Source organism: Macrobrachium nipponense, chromosome 21, assembly GCF_015104395.2.
Source record: "Macrobrachium nipponense isolate FS-2020 chromosome 21, ASM1510439v2, whole genome shotgun sequence".
NCBI classification, from domain to species: domain Eukaryota; kingdom Metazoa; phylum Arthropoda; class Malacostraca; order Decapoda; family Palaemonidae; genus Macrobrachium; species Macrobrachium nipponense.
This window is the reverse complement of record NC_087212.1, coordinates 8,403,442-8,424,531: the sequence shown is the minus strand read 5'-3', so window position 1 is coordinate 8,424,531 and position 21,090 is coordinate 8,403,442. Positions and strand designations below refer to the sequence as shown.

Sequence of the window (21,090 nt, the reverse complement as noted above, 5' to 3'; positions counted from 1 at the left end):
GGTAAATGTGCATACTTAGATGGATATGGGGGATGATTGCAGAGATCTGCATCCAAAAAATATGTAAAAACCTAAAAGAAGGAAAAGGATGTAAGTTCGCAAAAAATGCAAATATATGCACCCTGTAGCCATGAATCATAATCAAATAAATAACCAACCAAGTAATAAAATCCAAAATAAGAGAGAAACAAATAAAGAGAGAAATCAAGAATATCAGGTAAAAGAGAAAAGCAAACCACCAATGAGATATGCAGAGGTGTCAGCAAAAAATTTCAAAGCATCAGCTCCGAAATTCTACTCAAAGATAATAACTGTATTTATTATGCAAGAGGATATTGCAGAAACGGAGAAAAATTGCAGATTCAGACACAAAATTAATAATTATGATGAAGGAAGATCAAATATTATGGAAAAGTTGGATTTTTTAATGTCAGAATTTCTGGAAATGAAAAAAGAACAACATACCAGAACAGGAGAGACATGGGAAAATCCTTATTACTACCAGTATTAAATGAAGGAGAAAACACGCAAACCATCATAGTATGAAGCGCAGGGTTTAGTTACGAGTTAACTCAAAAAGAAAAATAGAGGTACTTAGAAGAACTAACCCAAAATGAAAAGAAAATAGATAATGAACCTATAATGAAACCTGGTATTCCCGAGACGGGAATGATGATCAAATAAAAGGGTTCCAAACTTATAGATCATAAAAAAATAGGAATCAAGGGGGAACGCATATTGAAAGACACAGGAAAAATATATAGAAAATATAGTAACTCAGAATAAGTACTTAGAAGAACTAACCCAAAATGAAAAGAAAATAGATATAAATGAATATAAGTGAAAACCCGGGTATTCCCAAAGGGGAATGGGGGAATGATTAATCAAATAAAAGGGTTCCAAAAACCTTATAGATAATTAGAAAAAATAGGAATCAAGGGGAAACCGCAATATATGGGAAAGACAAAAAACAAGGAAAAATATATGAGAAAATATAGTCAGAAATGTGAACTAATAGCGGTAGAATTGAATCTGAAAAATTGATGAACATAGTAATATATAGACCTCCTAATACTAAGAGTTTGACTTAATAATTGAAAAATTGGATGATATATGTAGAAATCACAAGGACTGGACTATTCTCCTATCTGGTGACTTCAACTTTCCCTTTCGTAGAATGGAAAGAACGAATAGGAGATTGTGGTTGTACTTATACATATAAAAAAGAGAGTAATAGTAGTGCAGAAGATAAGAGGCAATTTGAAAAGCTATTAGATATGCTACTAGAAATACAACATTCACAAATAAATCACCTGCCAACAAGAAAGGAAAATACTTTAGACCTAGTATTTGTGAACGAGATGAATTTATGTTAAAGAAATAATAGTTTTTATAATGCGAGTATTTCAGACCATAATGTCATAGAAATTAACAGTTCATTCCAAAGCAAGTGAAAATAGAGATAAGCAAGAAATGAAAAAGTGGGAAGGATATGGAAAATACAACTTCTACAGTAAAAATATAAAATGGTCAGAAAATTAATGAAGAATTAAACAAAGATTGGATAACATTTTCGTAAGTGATGACATAAGGGTAAATACGGAGATATTATATAAAATATTGGAGATAATAGTGGAAAAATATATACCGAAGAAGAAAAGTAAACATCATTCATGCATACCAAGAGACAGAAGGATCTTGTTCCAGAAAAATCAGAAAGTGGAAAAAACAAAAAAAAGGTCTTGCAAAAGAAAAAAATGCATATGGAAAGTTTATAGAACTAAAAGGTAAGATAGAAAATGCAGAACAAAAGATTATACAATCAAAAGAAAATGAAAACGGGACTTGGAAGAAAAAACCCTATTAAAATATCAAGCAAAACCCCAAACTATTATACTCATATGCGAAGAAGATGAATAAAAGAAGAATAGAAATAGGCCCTCTGAGAATTGAAGGGAGATTAACGAATGAAAAAAAGGAAATTTGCAACATACTGGCAGAACGATATAAGAGAGAATTCACCCCTAGAATAGATAATGAAGATAATGATATAGAAGTAAGGATGAAAATAGTGAATATTTAGCTGGACATAGATATTAATGAAGCTGATATTGTGCAGGCTATTAATGAAATTAAAAATGGAGCTGCTGCAGGGCCTGATGGAATTCCTGCTATTTTGTTAAAGAAAGTAGTTCATTCTATCGCAAAGCCACTTGCAATATTATTAAGACAAAGTGTAGATACACAGCAAGATATATGATGAGCACAAATTAGCATATATTACCCCTACTTTCAAAAGTGGATCAAGACTAGAGGCAAGTAATTATAGGCCTGTGAGTCTAACATCACATATTATGAAAGTGTATGAAAGGGTAATGAAGAAAAATATTATGAAACATTTATAATAATAATTTAATTTAATAAAGGACAACATGGTTTCGTACCCGGAAAAAGTACACAAACCCAACTGTTAGTCCACCGTGAAAACATATTTCAAAATATGAAAAGCGGAAATGAAACAGTGTGGTTTATTTAGACTTTGCAAAAGCTTTTGATAAAGTAGACCATAATATATTAGCGAAGAAAATTAGAAAAACACAATATCGTGGATAAAGTAGGAAGATGGTTAAAAGAATTTTTACACAACAGAAAACAGATAGTTATTGCAAACGACGAGAAATCGGATGAAGCCAAGGTAATATCCGGTGTGCCGCAAGGTACGGTGTTAGCTGCAATATTGTTTGTTATTATGATTGAAGACATAGACAATAATGTTAAGGATTCGGTAGTGAGTAGTTTCGCAGATGACACAAGAATAAGTAGAGAAATTACTTGTGATGAAGATAGGAACGCTCTACAAAGAGACCTTAACAAAGTATATGATTGGGCAGAGGTAAATAGGATGGTATTTAACTCTGATAAATTTGAATCAATAAATTATGGAGACAGAGAAAGAAAGCTATATGCATATAAGGGGACCTAATAATGAGACCATCACAAATAAGGAAGCAGTTAAAGACCTTGGTGTGATGATGAATAGGAACATGTTATGCAATGATCAAATAGCAACTCTGTTGGCAAAATGTAAAGCAAAAATGGGAATGTTGTTACGGCACTTTAAAACAAGAAAAGCTGAACACATGATTATGCTTTATAAAACATATGTTCGTAGTCCACTTGAATATTGCAATATGATATGGTACCCACACTATCAAAAGGATATTGCACAAATAGAGAGTGTACAAAGGTCCTTTACAGCTAGAATAGAAGAAGTTAAGGACCTAGACTACTGGGAAAGACTACAATTCTTAATATTATATAGTCTAGAGGAGAAGAGAACGCTACATGATAATTCAGGCATGGAAAACAGATAGAAGGAATAGCAGAAAATATCATGGAACTAAAAATATCAGAAAGAGCAAGCAGAGGTAGATTAATAGTGCCCAAAACTATACCAGGAAAAATAAGGAAAGCACACAGGACATTAATCCACTACGCACCAGCATCGATAATGCAGCGTCTATTCAATGCGTTGCCCAGCTCATCTGAGGAATATATCAGGAGTGAGCGTAGATGTGTTTAAGAATAAGCTCGACAAATATCTAAACTGCATCCCAGACCATCCAAGATTGGAAGATGCAAAATATACCGGAAGATGTACTAGCAACTCTCTGGTAGACATTAGAGGTGCCTCACACCTGAGGGACCTGGGCAACCCGAACAAGATGTAAGGTCTGTAAGGTAAGGTAAGGTCTCTCTCTCTCTCTCTCTCTCTCTCTCTCTCTCCTCTCATCTCTCTCTCTCTCTCTCTCTCTCTCTCCAGCTTTGGGAAACCTCTCGAAAGCATTCAGCTCATGCAACTGGAAGGCACTTATTCGGTGTGGAGTTGAGTGCTACACAAATTGTAGGATTTCGGAAGAAACTGTATTGAATCAATGCAATGGCTGTCAAAAGCAGCACATGTCACTGAGATAGAACGCTGTATTTCGAAGGCTTTTCAAGGATATATTCAAAACTGTTGACAATGATAAGACTGTTGAATTAACACCTGTACAGAGTGATTATCTGTCAAAAAGATAACCGGGTATTTAGTCCTATACTCATTTATTTTAGTGAAGTAGAACTTTATGTGTAAATTATCCGTTACAATAAGGACATCTTTATAAATGTATTCTTGTATTTACATCATAAATGTTTCGTTTGTAGCACATTTTGTTGTTAATGTATCGCCGTTGTAGCGTGAATATTATATTGTCGTTTACACGATAACTTTTTTTGTGTAATAACATTTTCTGTTTATCATTTTTAAAGGGTGATTATCAATCTAAATATATCCATATATTTACTCCATTGCTTATTTTTGTGCTGTATCACATTTTGTAACGAATTATCAGGAATTTTCAGTATCAGTATCGAATAAGAAATATCTTTGTATTGGAATAAAAGCAAAGATATCTTTGTGTTTACTCCAATACTAGTTTCTGTTTGAATTGTTGCACCTTTCAATGGAAGCAGATTTCTTAGGTAAGAACTCCGTGAAGATTCTCACTCATAGAAAAATGAATTATGAAAACCATGTCTGGGAATTGTATTAATATATACTCCTTCAAGAAATACCGTTATGAATTTTTTTTTCTTCGGGCGTTATCTGCAGGAAAACCGCAAAGACCTTTGTCGGAAGAATTTTCTGTTTCTGTATGAGGCTAAAAATTATCCACTGAATTTATTCGACCTTTACATCTTTCTCACCTTTTATTATTTTCCAAGTGCTTGTAGGTTAAGGCTTTGTTTCATTAGCGCAGATATTAGGATAAGTATTGACAATTTTATTTTTCAAAATGAATGCCGTGGTGTTACCAAGTACTAACTGCTTGAAGGCGTCTTTTTTTAAAGATTATTGATAAGGGTCACGTTTTCATTTTTTGTTTCCATTTCCACCAGTTGTCGTTATCTGCTCCCGGGAGAAAACCTTGTTTTCGGAAGCCTTTTATTGGAATTATTCAGCCGGGAAGTCTGTTCTCGCCTCCTATTCATTAGAGTATTCTGTTATCTTATCTACCATGAGGAGAGCCAACTCCGGAACATCCATGGGTACCTGAGGAAGGTGAAACTAATATTAATATGAGTATATATATAATATCTTATATATAGTGTGTGTATATATATATATATATATCTATATATATATATATATATATATCTATATATATATATATATATATATATATATATATATATCATATATATATATATATATATATATTTGTGTGTATGTATGTATATATTATATATATATATATATATATATATATATATATATATATATATATATATATATATATATATATAATTTGACATTTGCTGATGATATTTCTAATGATTCTGATAAGTTTTGATGATATTTTTTCAAAACTTTCCAATGCTGATTTTTCCCATTGCGATCTTAACGTTAACAAACATGCGTTGCTAGCATCATTTTTGGGTACACGTCATATACAAGGTTGTCACTGATGATGGTATGACGAAAATCGATGAATACATAGTTCCATACAAAGCAAAGTTAAGTGTACACGTTAGTATGGTTGTCTGTCCCTTGGTCTGGCCATCCGTCTGTCTGTCTGTGTGTACGTCAGTGTATTGCATTGTGGGACGGACCTTACTCTAACTTAGCCAAAAAAAAAAAAATGGATGCAATTTAGATTTTCCATTGTATGTGCCTTCTGTGTCCGTTAAGCTTTGCTCTCTCTAACCATCAAGCTTTGTTATCAAGCTTATCTGTTTATCCACCAAGCTTTGTTGTCAGGCTTATCTGTCCATCTTGTTATCCATCAAGCTTTGTTGTCAAGCTTATCTCCCACTCTGTCTATTCGTCAAACTTACCTAGCCATCACAATCCTGTATGGTCAAAGTGATGTCAATAAAACTTAATGCCAAAGTAGAAAATCATGCATAGCTCTGCATAAAAGGAGATTGTCTGTCTGTTCTGTCTGTCTGTTATCCTTGCCTTGTCATGGCAATAGGGAGTACACAGTTGATGGCATTTTAGTCAGACCTGGTACAAACGCAGAGCAAGATGTTGGAAAAGTTGAAATTGTGTCATCAAATGCCATTGATTGTTGTTTAAACAAAACATAACCTTGGTCCTCATTATCTTTATAACTGCGAGTTTGACAAACATGCTCCACTAACGAAACACTGTCAGATCACACCAACGCCTTGTGACTTTGACCATGACCTTCATACTGAAACATTCACATTTCACAAACTCATCTTGATTAAAAAAAAAAAAAAAAAAAAAAAAAAAAGGAAAAAAAAAAGGCTGAGTTTAGCATTTGCAAGAACTCGAATGGTGTCTCCTTCCTCATTTCATCTCTCTCTCTCTCTCTCTCTCTCTCTCTCTCTCTCTCTCTCTCTCTCTCTCACATTTTATTTCCATACACGTGTTCATGCTTTATTCTCGTATATTTGTAAAGCTACTCATGCAGTTATGAGAAGCATCTTAGACTTTTTATTGATTAAGGCTTTCATTATATACAGTAATTTCTGTATGTAAAAGTTCATTTAGTATGTGTAGGTGATATCGAGTCTATCTTCATTAACCCAAATATTTATCACACGAGTAACAGGGTTATCGAGCCCCGGGTTCGCTCATATGAGGAGCCAAGAAAAGCTCCCAAAAATTCCCGTTCTTACCATATGACCCGACCGGAAGAGGGTGAAGAGAGCAAATTTCCCCGAGCGCTGAACAGTAGCTGCTTGCATGGAATAAGCAGTGACGTGTAGCGGTTGGTTTTCAGCTGCCATCCATTCTACTTTCCCCGGCCACTCCATGTTTTCTATCCACTGGTATGTACCTTGAGGGGGAGGGGAATTGAAAGTTATATGCAGACATTTTTAAAAAAACAAATAGATTGCAATTGACTAGATTTGGCAAGTTATAATATTGGACCATCCATACTCTCAGTAATACTTATCAATCTGAATTTTTGTTATTTTTAAGTAATAGATGAAAAAAAAAAAAAAAAACACCGTACTTTTTTATATTATTTAGTAATAACCGAAGTAAATCTTTTAAAAATAGAAAGAATATACTTTTTTTATCCATTAAAGCCAATTTAGTTGAATACAAAAAATTAATAATAAGTTAACAATTATCGTAATTAAATAAAAATAATAAAAAAATTATAAATAGAAATAAAAACTGTTTTAAATAAATATTAAAAAGTAGAGATATGTTCAAATTTTCAATCAAATAATAAAAATGTTATTTTTTTACTAATTTTTTGTTGAACTGATGATTCAAAAATCCATAATTTTCCTGAATAGCAAATATACTAGCCGTAAGAGTTAATTTTTTCCAAACTCCAAGGAAACCTTAAAAACTAATAGAATTATCATTTTGTTCTATTTTATGGGCTAACATATTGTAGGAGAAACCCCTTCAAATTTTTAATTAATATGTAATGGGGTAATAAATTTGGTAAGTAAGATCTTACCTGGTGTGCTGCAGATCAAGTCCAGATTGCCTGTGTACACTGCAACTAGAAGCTGAGTTTCGGTCAGGAGTTTTTCCACTGTCAAGAAAGGCTTAATTGTTAATTTCTTACCGTCTAATTTCTGCATCACATAGAGGTACGAACTCAGGTCTTTCAATTGACAGGCAAGGGCGCTACCATTTGAGCCACAACTTTTGGTAGTCTCCCTTGCCTTTCAGTTGAAAAAAAATACCGGGATTTGATTTGAAAAATAAGCCTGTATATAATATATTTATATATATATTATATATATATATATATGATATATATATATATATATATATATATATATATATATAATATATAACTGAATCACGAAAGTTTGGAACGTGATAAATCCATAAATAAAGGTATAAGCCACGAAGGAAAAATAAACAACGGAGTTTCTGCAAGATCTTTCGACGTTCAACGTCCTTTACCTTAGCAGTTTATCTGCTAAGTAAAGGACGTTGAACGTCGCAAAGATCTTGCGGAAAACCGTTGTTTATTTTTCCTTCGTGGCTTATACATTTATATATATATATATATATATATATATATATAGATATATATATATATACTATATATATATAAGTAAATATATTTGTACACATATAATATATTTTTATTTGTGTATAGTCACGTGCATACACTAATATAAAGTAGCCTTAAGCTAATGTATCGAAAATATTCATTATTGTGTTACATGAAAAAATTTGTGCTACGAAGAGATGTAGTTTTATTGGAAATACAGCATGCTTATGTTAGCATTATAACAGTCCACCCATTAGAGTACCATTGCCTGGCGATGAATGTTAAGGTCGGTGTAAGTGCCCCGAGAACATATTTTAACGTTGCATTATATTTCCGTTTTATACCATATATATATATATATATATATATATATATATATATATATATATATATATATATATATATAATATATATATATATTTTATATATTGTAGATAATCACTCACCTACATACCAGAATCGATAACAGGTTTCATGAAGTCTACTCCCAGAGTGTCAAACACTTTCGAACTCGACTGTTGCCATACGACCTCAGGGGGTATGTTCCAGCGCTGTGCCTGGGGTCCGTTCATGAAGTCGGAGAGGTTGTCGTTTGCCACGCCAAAGTCGTCCCACACGTGACGCTTGTACAGGTACCCTAGAGGTCAGTCAAATAGATGGTGTAAGTGACTGGAGGTATGAGAGAATGTAATTTGTTTCTTAACAGTCAGCAGTTTTCCGTGTGACTGTCAAGGTTTCATCGCATAATGAATGTCTGCTCTCGGATTCAAATAGCACATGAGGCACTTTCAAAATCTATTTTACTTTTGTGATTTATTCGACAAAGGATGATTTACCTTTCTGTCCAGCAAAAATTTCGGTTGTTTGCCTTTCCGTCCAGTAAAAATTTCGATTGTTTACTTTTCTGTTCAGCAAAAATTTCGGTTGTTTGCCTTTCCGTCCAGTAAAAATTTCGATTGTTTACTTTTCTGTCCAGCAAAAATTTTGATTGTTTACCTTTCTGTCCAGTAAGAAATTCGATTGTTTACCTTTCATTCCAGCAAAAATTTCGATTGTTTACCCTTTTGTCCAGCAAAAATTTCGATTCTTTGCCTTTCTGTCCAGCAAAAATTTTGATTGTTTACCCTTCTGTCCAGCAAAAATTTTGATTCTTTGCCTTTCTGTCCAGCAAAAATTTCGGTTGTTTACCTTTCTGTCCAGCAAAAATATCTATTACTTAAACTAAATTCTTTCGGGGAAACAGAATGAATGGTAATAACTGTGTTTTTCGGTGTGAGTAGGTAGTACACAGTATTTGTTTTTTTTTTTTTAATACTACATGTTTTTTGTACATACATTTTGGTGATAAATTTTTGGGTTGGCAATCGCAATTTTCAAGTTTTAAGAACTTACAAAAACTTGTATATGAATTTTATTGTATCTAATTGAACATCTGCATAAAATTATTATTATTATTATTATTATTATTATTATTATTATTATTATTATTATTATTATTTTTTTTTTTTTTTTTTGCTCTATCACAGTCCTCCAATTCGACTGGGTGGTATTTATAGTGTGGGGTTCTGGGTTGCATCCTGCCTCCTTAGGAGTCCATCACTTTTCTCACTATGTGTGCCTTTGTTTCTAGATCACACTCTTCTGCATGAGTCCTGGGAGCTACTTCAGCGTCTAGTTTTTTCTAGATTCCTTTTCAGGGATCTTGGGATCGTGCCTAGTGCTCTATGATTATGGGTACGATTTCCCACTGGCATATCCCATATCACTTCTTATTTTCTATTTTCAGAATCTTGATACTTAGCCATTTTTTCCCTCTCTTTCTCTTCAACTCTTGGTGTGGTCCCATGGTATTGCAGACATCAATGAGTGATACTTTCTTCTTGACTTTGTCAATCAACGTCACGTCTGTCTGTTTGCACGTATCACCCTATCCGTTCTGATACCATAGTCCCAGAGGATCTTTGCCTTGATCGTTTTCTATCACTCCCTCAGGTTGGTGCTCGTACCACTTATTACTGCAAGGTATACTGATGTTTCTTGCACAGGCTCCAGTGGAGGGCTTTTGACCACTGAATCATGCCTGTTTTTGTACTGGTTCTGTGCAAGTGCCGGGGCATTCGCCTGCTATGTGGTTTATGGTTTCATTTTTCGTATTGCACCTTCCTACATATGGGACAGATGTTATTTTCGTCTATCGTTCTTTGAACATATCTGGTCTTAGGGCCTGATCTTGTGCACCGCTGTTTATTTCAGGTTCCTTCAGTTTCCTTTCCTTCACTTTTAGCTCTCCCCTCTGTAGGCCATTGCCATGTGTCCATCGCTGGCTAGTTCTTTAGTCTGTCTGATGTATTGTCCGTGCATTGGTTTGTTGTGCCCCAGTCCTCTGTTCTGTCTGTCATTCTCCTGTCTCTGTATATTTCTGGCTCTTCGTCTACTTTTATTAGTCCTTCTTCCATGCACTCTTTAGCCACTCGTCTTCACTGGTTTTCAGATATTGCCCAGTGCTCTGTTCTCGATGTTGACGCAGTCCTCTATACTTAGTAGTCCTCTCCCTCCTTCCTTTCGTGTTATGTAATAGTCTGTCCGTATTTGCTCTTGGGTGTAGTGCTTTGTGTATTTGTCATAGTCCTGGTTTTCTGATCTATGCTGCCGAGTTCTGCCTTCGTCCATTCCACTATTCCTGCGCTGTATCTGATTACTGGCACTGGCCATGTGTTTTATGGCTTTTATCATATTTCCGGCGTTGAGTTTTGACTTGAGTATCGCCTTGAGTCTCTGCATATATTCTTTCCTGATCGTGTCCTTCATCTCTTGGTGTTTTATATCCCCTCCCTCCATTATTCCCAGGTATTTGTATCCTGTCTCATCTATGTGTTTGATGTTGCTCCCATCTGGTAGCTTTATCCCTTCAGTTCTCGTTACTTTGCCTTTTTGTATGTTGACTAAGGCGCATTTGTCTATTCCAAACTCCATCCTGATGTCCCCAGATACAATCCTTACAGTCTGGATTAGGGTATCTATTTCCTTGATGCTCTTACCATACAGCTTGATGTCGTCCATGAACAACAGATGGTTGATTCTGTTGCCTCTTTTCTTGAGTTGGTACCCGGCATCCATCTTCTGTAGTACTTTTGTCATGGGAATCATGGCTACTACGAAGAGTAGTGGGGACAGTGAGTCGCCCTGGAAGATCCCTCTCCTGATATTAACCTCTGCTAGTCTTATTCCAGAGCTTGTAAGTATTGTATTCCAGTTCGCATTGTATTTTTGAGGAAGCTGATGGTGTTTTCCTCTGCCCCATATATTTTCAGGCATTCTATTAGCCAGTGTGTGGTATCATGTCGAAGGCTTTCTTATAGTCTATCCATGCCATTGCTTAGGTTGGTTTTCCTTCTCCTACTGTTCTTCATTACCATTTTGTCTATCAGGAGCTGGTGCTTTTTGTGCCCCTACACTTCCTTCTGCAGCCTTTCTGTTGGTGGGGGATGGTGTTTGTCTCCTCTAGGTAATTGTATAGCCTTTCACTGATGATACCTGTTAGTAACTTCCACATTATTGGTAGGCAGGTGATAGGCCTGTAGTTACTGCTATATTTCCCTTACTCTTGTCTTTTTGTACTAAGGATGTTCTCTGTGGTCATCCATTTGGGTGCATGGTGATTTGAGATACAATGCTGGAGTTGTTTTTGCTATTCGTGGGTTAGGGCCTTGAAGTTTTTGAGCCAGTATCCATGGACTTCATCGGGACCTGGGGCTTTCCAGTTGGCATTTTCTTTAGTTGGTGTCTGACTGTGTCTGTCGTGATCTCTGTGAATCTTTGTTTTTATTCTCCCTGTTTCTTCTTCCTTGACTTCCTGGAGCCATGTTGCATGTTTGTTTGTGTGATACCCGATTGCTCCATATGTTTTTCCCAGTCTCTACTTGGTTCGGCTTCAGGAATTTCTGGTGGTTGTCTTTCCCCTCTTAGTTGGCTGTATAGTCTTTATTATATTATTATTATTATTATTATTATTATTATTATTATTATTATTATTATTATTATTATTATTATTATTAACGCGGCATTTTTTGTGACGAATTTGCAGCACGATTCGATGAAGTCGGATATTTTTACGAGAAATGATCGATGACAGGTTTGTTTCAGATACCGAATATGCTTATTATTATTATTGACGATGTATTTTTTCTTGGATGAATTGATAGCAAACGTCGATATAGATGAATATATATACATACTACACAGAAATAACAGAGGTGAGTTTTGTTTCAGATACCGAACATGCTTAGGGGGAGAAGATAGTTTAGAGGGCCTTGTATATTTGGGTATTCCAAGACATTATTATTATTATTATTGAAAAAGAAACCCACAAACTCACTGTGTAACGCGTTTACTTCCAAGTATTTACATTTAATTTTATCGTAAATACTTAGAAGTAAACACGTTACACAGTGATTTTGTGGGTTTCTTTTTCAATCTTCAGAAAAATAACTGAAAGAAGTTTTGTTATCGTTGATGCCTCGTGAATGAGAACTCACTCAGCTTAAGCATAACTTACGCATACTGGCAGTCATGTCAGCAAGACCCTCGTCGCCAGACCTCCTCGTCAGCATGTAGATGTCTTCTTCGGCAAGGACGTTGTAGAGGTTCACCCCGTGGGCCACGCGGTCAATGACGTCCTCTGCGTGTGCCCAGGCATCCGTGGCCTCCGTCCATTTGCCCGCGTCGACGTAGGCTTGCGCCTGCGCAGAAGCCTCGTTGACTTCGTTCAGTCCCGCTCGGTTGACGAAGCCCTTGGGGAGGTTTTCGTGGTTCAGTGAGAAGGGTTCGAGAGCACATGGTATTCGGAAAGACTTGAATGATTAAATTGTATAGTAAATCGACGTCATTTTTTTTCTTTGGTTATCAAACAGTCATCTACATTCTTAGCAGGAAGAAAGTTTGATTTATACCGAGGAAGAAACAGTACACAGAATTTGAGAGCAGGAAATTTAGAGAATTTTGAAATTACCTAGTAATTACTCTAGCTCTCGATCTACTATACGGGGTTAATGTCGGTTTATAGATTCCACAAATATATTGGTGAGGATAGTGCAGAACACGAGGTATATAGATTGAAACTTCTGGTTTGTGAATGGCTTCCTCTACGTAAACCTTCTTGTCTTTTAAAGAATAAACAACCCTCAATAACTTTGCCAAGAGACTCTTGCCAAGTTTACAGTAGCTGCAGTTATGCTAAGATCTTATAATCATTATTACAAAATTTGCAGTCACGGAGATTGTTTCCACGGTAATTGGAACTTGGGGTATAGTGCTATAGTAGATTCACTTCAACCGCGCATCTGATGCCTTGGCCAGTCCCTTACGACGCTCCTGGCTGGCTTTCGATTAGCCAGTCACAGGGATGGAAACTCTCATTCTCTCTTGAGAGTTCACATAGGCAGGATGTATGTTCCACCTCTCCTGAGGGATACTTTTGAAAGACGTATCCCTCAGGAGAAGTGGAACATACACCCTGCTTATGTGAACTCTCTCGAGAGACTGAGAGTTTCCAGCCTAGTGATTGGTTTATCAACTGCCAATCAGGAGCGTCGTAAGGGACTAGCCTAGACATTAGATGCACGGTTGATGTGAATCTACTATAACTATAGGAACTGTCTTCTTTATTTTTGAATAGAATGACTAAAAGGATATGACTTGGTGCTTACATATTTTGCAAAAAAACGTCCCAACTTACCATCGTGTAGAGATAAGGACCCCAACTATTGATGGAGTCCATAGGGCTTATCCAGGAATCCCCGAGAGCCACTCCACGGAAATCGCTCGTCACTTCGCCGTTTCTGATCGCCTGAGGATACATGCCAGTTTAGATGTTTGGCTTTATGATGGAAGGCGCCAAGTCTTAGTGTAAATAGGGTTTTTCTTTTGAAATGGGATGGATTATAAAATTTAGGCCAAGGGCCAAGCGCCGCTGGGACCAAAGAGGTTATTCAGCGCTGAAAAGGAAATTGAAGTAAAAAGACTGTAAGGTGTAACAGAGTGAAAACCTTGCAGTTGCTCTACGTATGAAACAATCGTTAAGATGGGGTGGAAAGTAAGACGGAGGAAAGAGACTATGAGAGGGGGTACAGTAAAAAGAATTAAAGTGGGCTGCAGCTAGAGGGGCCGAATATATGCTGCAAAGAACGTTCAGTAATGCTTATAGTGCAGCGTGTGAGGTGCACTAAAGGCACTCAATAGAGTTCTAGTTAAAGCATTCGCCCTTAAATGTTTTTGAACGCTTGAGTGGGGATACTATTTTTGTAGTCGTTGACACACAATGTCACACTTTAATAGCAGACTAAAGGGGAATATTGAAGTAATCCTCCAAAACTGCAGAAATTTAAGAAAAGTTTTTAAGTACAATGAAAAACACCGCTATAAAAACGCTTGTTCAAACAGAATGTCAGAGTTCCAGAGCTAAAAGCAAATGGGAAAGTAAGACAAGTAAAAAGAATAAATGAAAAGATTTTGACGATGAACGAACCTTTGATAAAATAATCGTACCTGGTCAAATGCAAGAGCAAAATCAACTGTCATTTTGCCACCGTAAGACTCGGCGTAAACGAAGAAGGGCATCTTCTCCAAGTCCGGATTGGCCTTGAAGATCTCCTTGACGCAGGTCACGAGGTCATTGGCTATTTGTAAGTTGTCCGTCGTCAGGGCACTGTCGTCTTCGACATAGCTGTACCCAGTGCCAACTGGGTTGTCGACGAACAGTAGGTTGGCACTCTTCGTCTGTTGGATGTGAAAAGACCTCTGTTTTTCCCTCGACACATTTGTGATCGAATGATGTATTTATAGAGCCACGATTTGCCTTAAATTAATTGATTTTTATAATTTGGTTAAGGAAGAAAATTCAAGATATTTATTCAGTAACTTGATTATAAGTTATATCGTAAGGCATTAGATTAAGTGATTTCTATAGACATTTTTACAAGCTTGGCGAGGAAGTTGTAAATATATTCCAAGAGAAGGTATTATGGAAAGTACATTCATATACTTCAAGTTTTTGGAAGGCTGGTGAATCTTGAAACTAACTATTCCCCAACTAGATATTACTAGTACCTGTATTAGCGAGGTGTTAACCCCAATACAAGGAATAGTTATAATTTAGTGAAATCCTCTATTGGGGAAATATTTTAGGATTATATTACATAATAATAAGAAATAATAAATAATTTGTTGCCCTTTACCTGTCAAGAAACATTCTTTTCTGCAAAACTTATAACCATGGTGTACTTGGAAGTCACTAATCTTTTGAGAGAACTTTTATTTTGATATATGTGTATGTGTTTATATATATATATATATATATATATATAATATATATATAAACATATATATATACATATATATATGTTATATAATATATATGTATATATATATATATATATATATATATATATATATATATATATAAAATTTCTCTTTCAGTTCGTCTGTCTGTCGGTTTGTCTAACCTGTTACTCGAATATTTTAATGCTTTATTTTCCCCTTTATGTAAGTACACACAACGCCTCGATGTTAAGGATCTCTCTCTCTCTCTCTCTCTCTCTCTCTCTCTCTCTCTCTCAGTCGTGCTGATAGAGTTCCAAATAAGGGGGTTTAAGTTAGTAAGGTTACGCTTTGTTAATGAACTGTAAGTTCTTTTAATAGAAGTATTTTTGTTTTAGCTGCCACGATGAAAGATGAGGCGATGTTATCTCATATAATAAAGCTCTCTTATAATACCAAACTTTTAGCGGCTGATTAGTCGGGATAATTTTCTTCTTTCTGTTCAGCGTCAGTCCTTTTCTTCCACCATTCTCGTTCATTTTTATCCTCTCTTTTTCATTCTTTGCTTCCTTTCATGTTTTTTTATCGAAGGTTATTTTTTCTTTTGTATATTGTGTTTTGCTTCTTAATTTTCTTAATTGGCATCGTTGTTCAATTTTCTCTTTTTTGCGCTTATCCTCTCATACCATTTTTGTTTCCTTATTTAAGTTGCATACATTTTTTTTTATTATTATTTTGCTTATGCTCATTCAAGTAGACCGTCCTGCAGTTTGCTTGTTTTTTTTTAATTGTTGTTTCCCTTATTTTTTAACCTTTATATTTGGTGTCTAATGTTTACCGTCTCTTCCCAAGTGTTTTGGTCGTTGTACACAGTGATAGTAAGGCTACTGAATGACGCTCATCAGTATTCATTGAGGGAAAGTATTAAATTGTGCGCCTTTTGTCGACCTGATTGAAATGCGAGCATGAACTCTGGTCAAGGAGGTCACTGAGGCTGTTAAATATTCATTAATCATATTTGTACCAGGTGGCGGTAGATTTTATACTACTCATCCTCTACTAGATATGTTGCTCCCATCCTCTCAAAATGGTAGACCTCAATTACTGAGCACGCGCACATAAAAGGTTGCTTAATTACTGCTAACAAACTACTGAACCAAAAAGACACAATTTTGGCCATTCGAAGATTTTGACCTCCTTCGTTTTCTCTTATGAATTTCTCTACCTACGTCATGGTTGATAATTTGAATGTGTATCTGAGAGAGTAGGTTCTCCAGCTGCTTCTGGATATTGAAAGTCAAAAGTTGTAAACTGAAAGTTTCAGATACTTCAAGTGCCACATTTTCTCTTTAACTCAGTAGTATCATGGGGAGACCTTCCCATGTGCTTTGCAATTTTTCTGTACTTAATGGGTGATGGTAATGGGAACCCAGATTATGTTCTCCCTAGTAACATTTTATTGTATTCATATTTCACTCTTTCATGTTTTATATGGTTTTATTTTGAAGTGGTATATTTGTTATCGAGTCTTCTTTAGCTGTTTCGCGCGATACCTATCTATTTTATTTTTAAAATATACATTTCACGTATTCATATTCATCTCCACATAGGCATTGGGCTGGCTTAATTTAGAAAAACACTGGCCACCACGTGTTCGTATTCAGCTGTCACTTTGCCGAATATACTTTTTTTTTTTTTTTTTTTTTTTTTTTTTTTTTGTCCGCTATCAGAAGTGTGTTTAGAGCAAGTTCGTTATCATGGTGTGAAGTTTAGTCTTATCTGATTCGATTTCTTCATGAAAGCTTCATCTATCAGCTGTTGCATTTCACTGACTTTCGGGGGACGATAATGCACATTTTTTCTTCAATTAGAAAGAGATAACGTTTTTTTTATCTATATATATATCTGCTATCTGTGAAACTATCTTCTCTGTTTATTGTTATTGGATCCCATCGGCTCTTCTTTGATCCATTAGCCTGGTCCTTTTTTGTTCGCTGACATCTTGAATAAATTATGTTTTTAGGGTCACATGTGTTTTGAGTGACTGCACTGAATTTCGAAATTATCTCTTGAAGCTTTCGTAACATGAATTTTCGTGTGGGTTTTTGACTTTCGACTATCTTGGGAACTGTAACTTACACCCCGTCTATGCACTGTAGGCATTACTTAACGTCCTTTGCAGGGTCCCTTCGGCTCTTAGCTGCAACCTCTTCCCTTCCTTTTACCATTCCTCCGTTCATATTATCTTTCTTCCATCTTCCTTTCCACTGCCTCTTAACAATTGCTTCATAGTGCAACTGCTTCGAGGTTTTCCTCCTGTTGCACCTTTGAAACCTTTTTACTCTCAATTGCCCTCTCATCGCTGAACGACCTCCAAGGTCTTAGCGCTTGGCCTTTGACTTAAAATTTTGTATTCCATTCCAAGAATACCTTTGGAATAACGTAATCTCTTGAACGCTTAGAATTTATTTATGTAATTATCCTGTTAGCCAGTACTAACACTTACTGTTGTTTGAGATTAAGCTGGCCTTATGCCAGCATGGGCTCTTGCTCATAGAGCAGCCCGTATATTACTAACACTTGTTTACGTGGATAAGTTATGACTCTGCTTAAAACGGCATTAGTCGTAGTGTCCCTTAACAAGTCATGATCCGACCTCCAGTTTACCCGGGGCGCTTGCTTTTTAGCAAGCGGGCAAATAGCGCGTTGGTTCACCAACGAAAATGAAAATAAATACGTTATATTTTGTTAAAAAAATAATTGTTCTGTACTGTTTAACATGTACATTATTTACTTCTTATATTTTCATTCTAATACATAAATTATAAATAATCTATCCTTAAATTCCTGTACCCTTAACTAAAGGCGAAACACCATTTTCAGACTTTTTTAGGCTTTTACATAGGGCTTTCTAACCCCCTCAACAAAAACAACGACAGCAAAAATTCCTGTATCTTTAAGTAAATGCGAAACACCTTTTTCAGACTTTTTTAGGCTTTTCCATTGGGCTTTCCTACCCCCCTACAAGAACAGCAACAACTAAGTAGTTTGTGAGCTTACTCCCCGAGTAAGCGAAATTATTTCCACTAATATCTTGCAAGCGTTGGTCATCGTGCGCCGCGTGGTGTAAAATCTCCCTGGAAAAACATTTTGCAAATTTCTTTTCGATATCCCTGCCAAGTGCTTTCGAAAGGAAGGAGGTGGTAGCGTGATTTAGTCAGCAGCCCCTCGCAATCCTTCGTCGGAGTCGTGATGGCTGTGACCTAGATATTGCAACGCCTAAAGTCGGTTTAAGCTGTCAGTTGTTGTTGTCTGTCATTCTGGCATAATTACGCGTTGCACCTCCTTCCCTTGACTGGAGGGATATGTTATTTGTCGATTGGGTTGATATTGAGTAACGTACGTCTGTCTGTCGTGGGGAATGTCTGGTTAGATGTGGTTTACAGAAAGTTTTATTATATCTCGGCTGTTATTGGCAAAATTATTTTTTAACCTTCGAATCCTTTTTCATAAGTAAAGATATTGCAATAAAGAGGAGACAGAGAGAGAGAGAGAGAGAGAGAGAGAGAGAGAGAGAGAGAGAGAGAGAGAGAGATCACCTCATTGAAGCGTATTAATAAAGTAAAATGAAAATTGAGAAAAGAGATACTGATATGAAAAGAGAATTACTCAGAGAGAGAGAGAGAGAGAGAGAGAGAGAGAGAGAGAGAGAGAGAGAGAGAGAGAGAGAGCGTACCACGCATCTTGTTAATGAAGTCCAATAAATATTATGAAAAGATATACTGAAATTACGAGAGAGAGAGAGAGAGAGAGAGAGAGAGAGAGAGAGAGAGAGAGAGCTCACCTCTTGCCAGCAGAAAATGTCTATTTTTGAAACGAAACTCCTGGAACTTGTAATTTCACTCCAAGTGAAGTGCAGTGGAGTGACAGGAATGTTATTTAATCATTCATGTGGATATATCGTGAGATCATTATTGACTGAAGTGGAACTTAGGACTTTTGTTTATTTATTTATTTATTTATACCTCATCAGCTTAGATAATTTAAATCACCCACGAAACTGGAAATATGCATTTTATAATAGTAAAAGTATAAGTACTTCGTGATAGTTAAAGATAGCTTTTGAAACCTGCCATGTGCCACAAATTTTGCCCAGTATAATAATTAAGTACTTTACGATATTTAAAAATACCTTTTGAAAATTAATCTAAATTTTATGATAGTCAAACTTCTTACTTTGAGATTCTTGAAAATACCTGTGGATACTTTTAAATTTAAACTTAGTTAGTAATTGGCTGTCCTGTGTTTTAAACTTCAACTTTATACTTTTGGATATATGAAAAAGTTTATACTTTTGGATATATGGAAATGCATTGAAAATATGAACCTCATACTGTTTGACAGCTAAATTTTATACTGTCAGATGAGGTACATGTACTTTTTTCCCTAATTAAACGTCATGATTTGGAACTTCACGATTTTATCTCTTGGTGGATTTTGCACTCTGCCCATTTTATACTAGCTAATGTTTTCCGGTAGACCATGCTTTATAATTCGTAAATTCCATACCCTTTTTTGGCTAGAAACACTTTATGACACTAATTTTATAACAAACCGGTGTATGCTAGATTCACGATGCTTGCTCCAACGAGTTTGAACGTTAATTATTTTTTATATCTTATAGGAAAGGCTTTAATTCTTTATTGTGAACAATTTGTGATTATATAATTTATGGAGTGATCATGTTCCATGCATATTTTGCAATGCATAGATGTCATTAATTTGGTAATTTGATTTATTTTTGTGATAATTTGAGGCACCAGCTGGAAGTACTTGGATGAGCCACAGAAGCAGGCGATGAAAAAACGAGCTAATTTAAACATACAAGAGATTTAACATGTTAAGAGAATTTTAGCAGCTTTAAATACTTCTTTGCTTACCCAGGCATACGGCCTCTTATTCCCGTTGATGTCATAAGGCCCCATTTCAATGAAGTTCCCGAATCCGACTCCTGAACAGCCTGGTCCTCCCTGAAGCCACATGATGAGGGGGTAGGTCGCGTAATCGCCTGGCTGGTCCACATGGTATAATGCCCAAAACATGTGGGCTTTTGGGCGGACTGTCACGTAACCCCATTCCTCTTGTAGGGGGTCGCTTTTCACTGGAGAATAGTGTAGTAATATATACTATATATACATACATATATATAATATATATATGTATATATATAATAATGAATGTATGTATATGTATATGTTATGTATATATAACATATATGTATGTATATTGTGGCTCCATTTAGCATTGCCCTGTAATACATCCTTCCTCCTTGAATCTCCACACTTCTCTTCACGAACAATGCTGCCCAATCTGACCTTCTGTCTCCAGACTTCAAACCTTGGGTAGCATTTTCAGAAATATCACATTTGCACTGATTTAGATCGCAATTCACAAAGGTACACTACTCTAGATTTTTTCTTCGTTTACCTCCCCGTACCATATGTTCCTTATGACTTGATTTTCATTATTAGAAATAGAATCAGATTTACGTCCTTTTCAGAACGCTTACAAGGTCACACTTCAAGTGACCTTTCTCGGGTAAAGGCGCTGAAAGGTATTATGCTTTAGTTTGTGTTGGTGTAAGAGATTCATCATTCATTCAAACCAAATTATAAACACTGCCCTTTGTTTTTTGTTGTTTTTAGTAACCTGACCGTCATTCATTTGT

The 21,090-nt window shown here is 35.7% G+C and overlaps 1 protein-coding gene across 1 annotated transcript in view; it reads right to left on the bottom strand.

Annotated features, from left to right (window-relative positions):
• Positions 1 to 4,733: 4,733 nt before the first annotated feature.
• Positions 4,734 to 21,090, bottom strand: part of LOC135197758 (retinoid-inducible serine carboxypeptidase-like) — a 17,356-nt gene continuing 999 nt past the window's right edge. Inside the window, exons 2-9 of the mRNA XM_064224841.1 lie at positions 20,303 to 20,523; positions 14,592 to 14,822; positions 13,783 to 13,893; positions 12,604 to 12,838; positions 8,503 to 8,685; positions 7,497 to 7,574; positions 6,694 to 6,854; positions 4,734 to 5,095 (exon numbers count right to left, since the gene is read on the bottom strand). Coding sequence (XP_064080911.1) covers positions 5,027 to 5,095; positions 6,694 to 6,854; positions 7,497 to 7,574; positions 8,503 to 8,685; positions 12,604 to 12,838; positions 13,783 to 13,893; positions 14,592 to 14,822; positions 20,303 to 20,523 — 1,289 coding nt within the window. The 3' untranslated portion in view covers positions 4,734 to 5,026. The remainder of the gene's footprint in view (positions 5,096 to 6,693; positions 6,855 to 7,496; positions 7,575 to 8,502; positions 8,686 to 12,603; positions 12,839 to 13,782; positions 13,894 to 14,591; positions 14,823 to 20,302; positions 20,524 to 21,090) is intronic.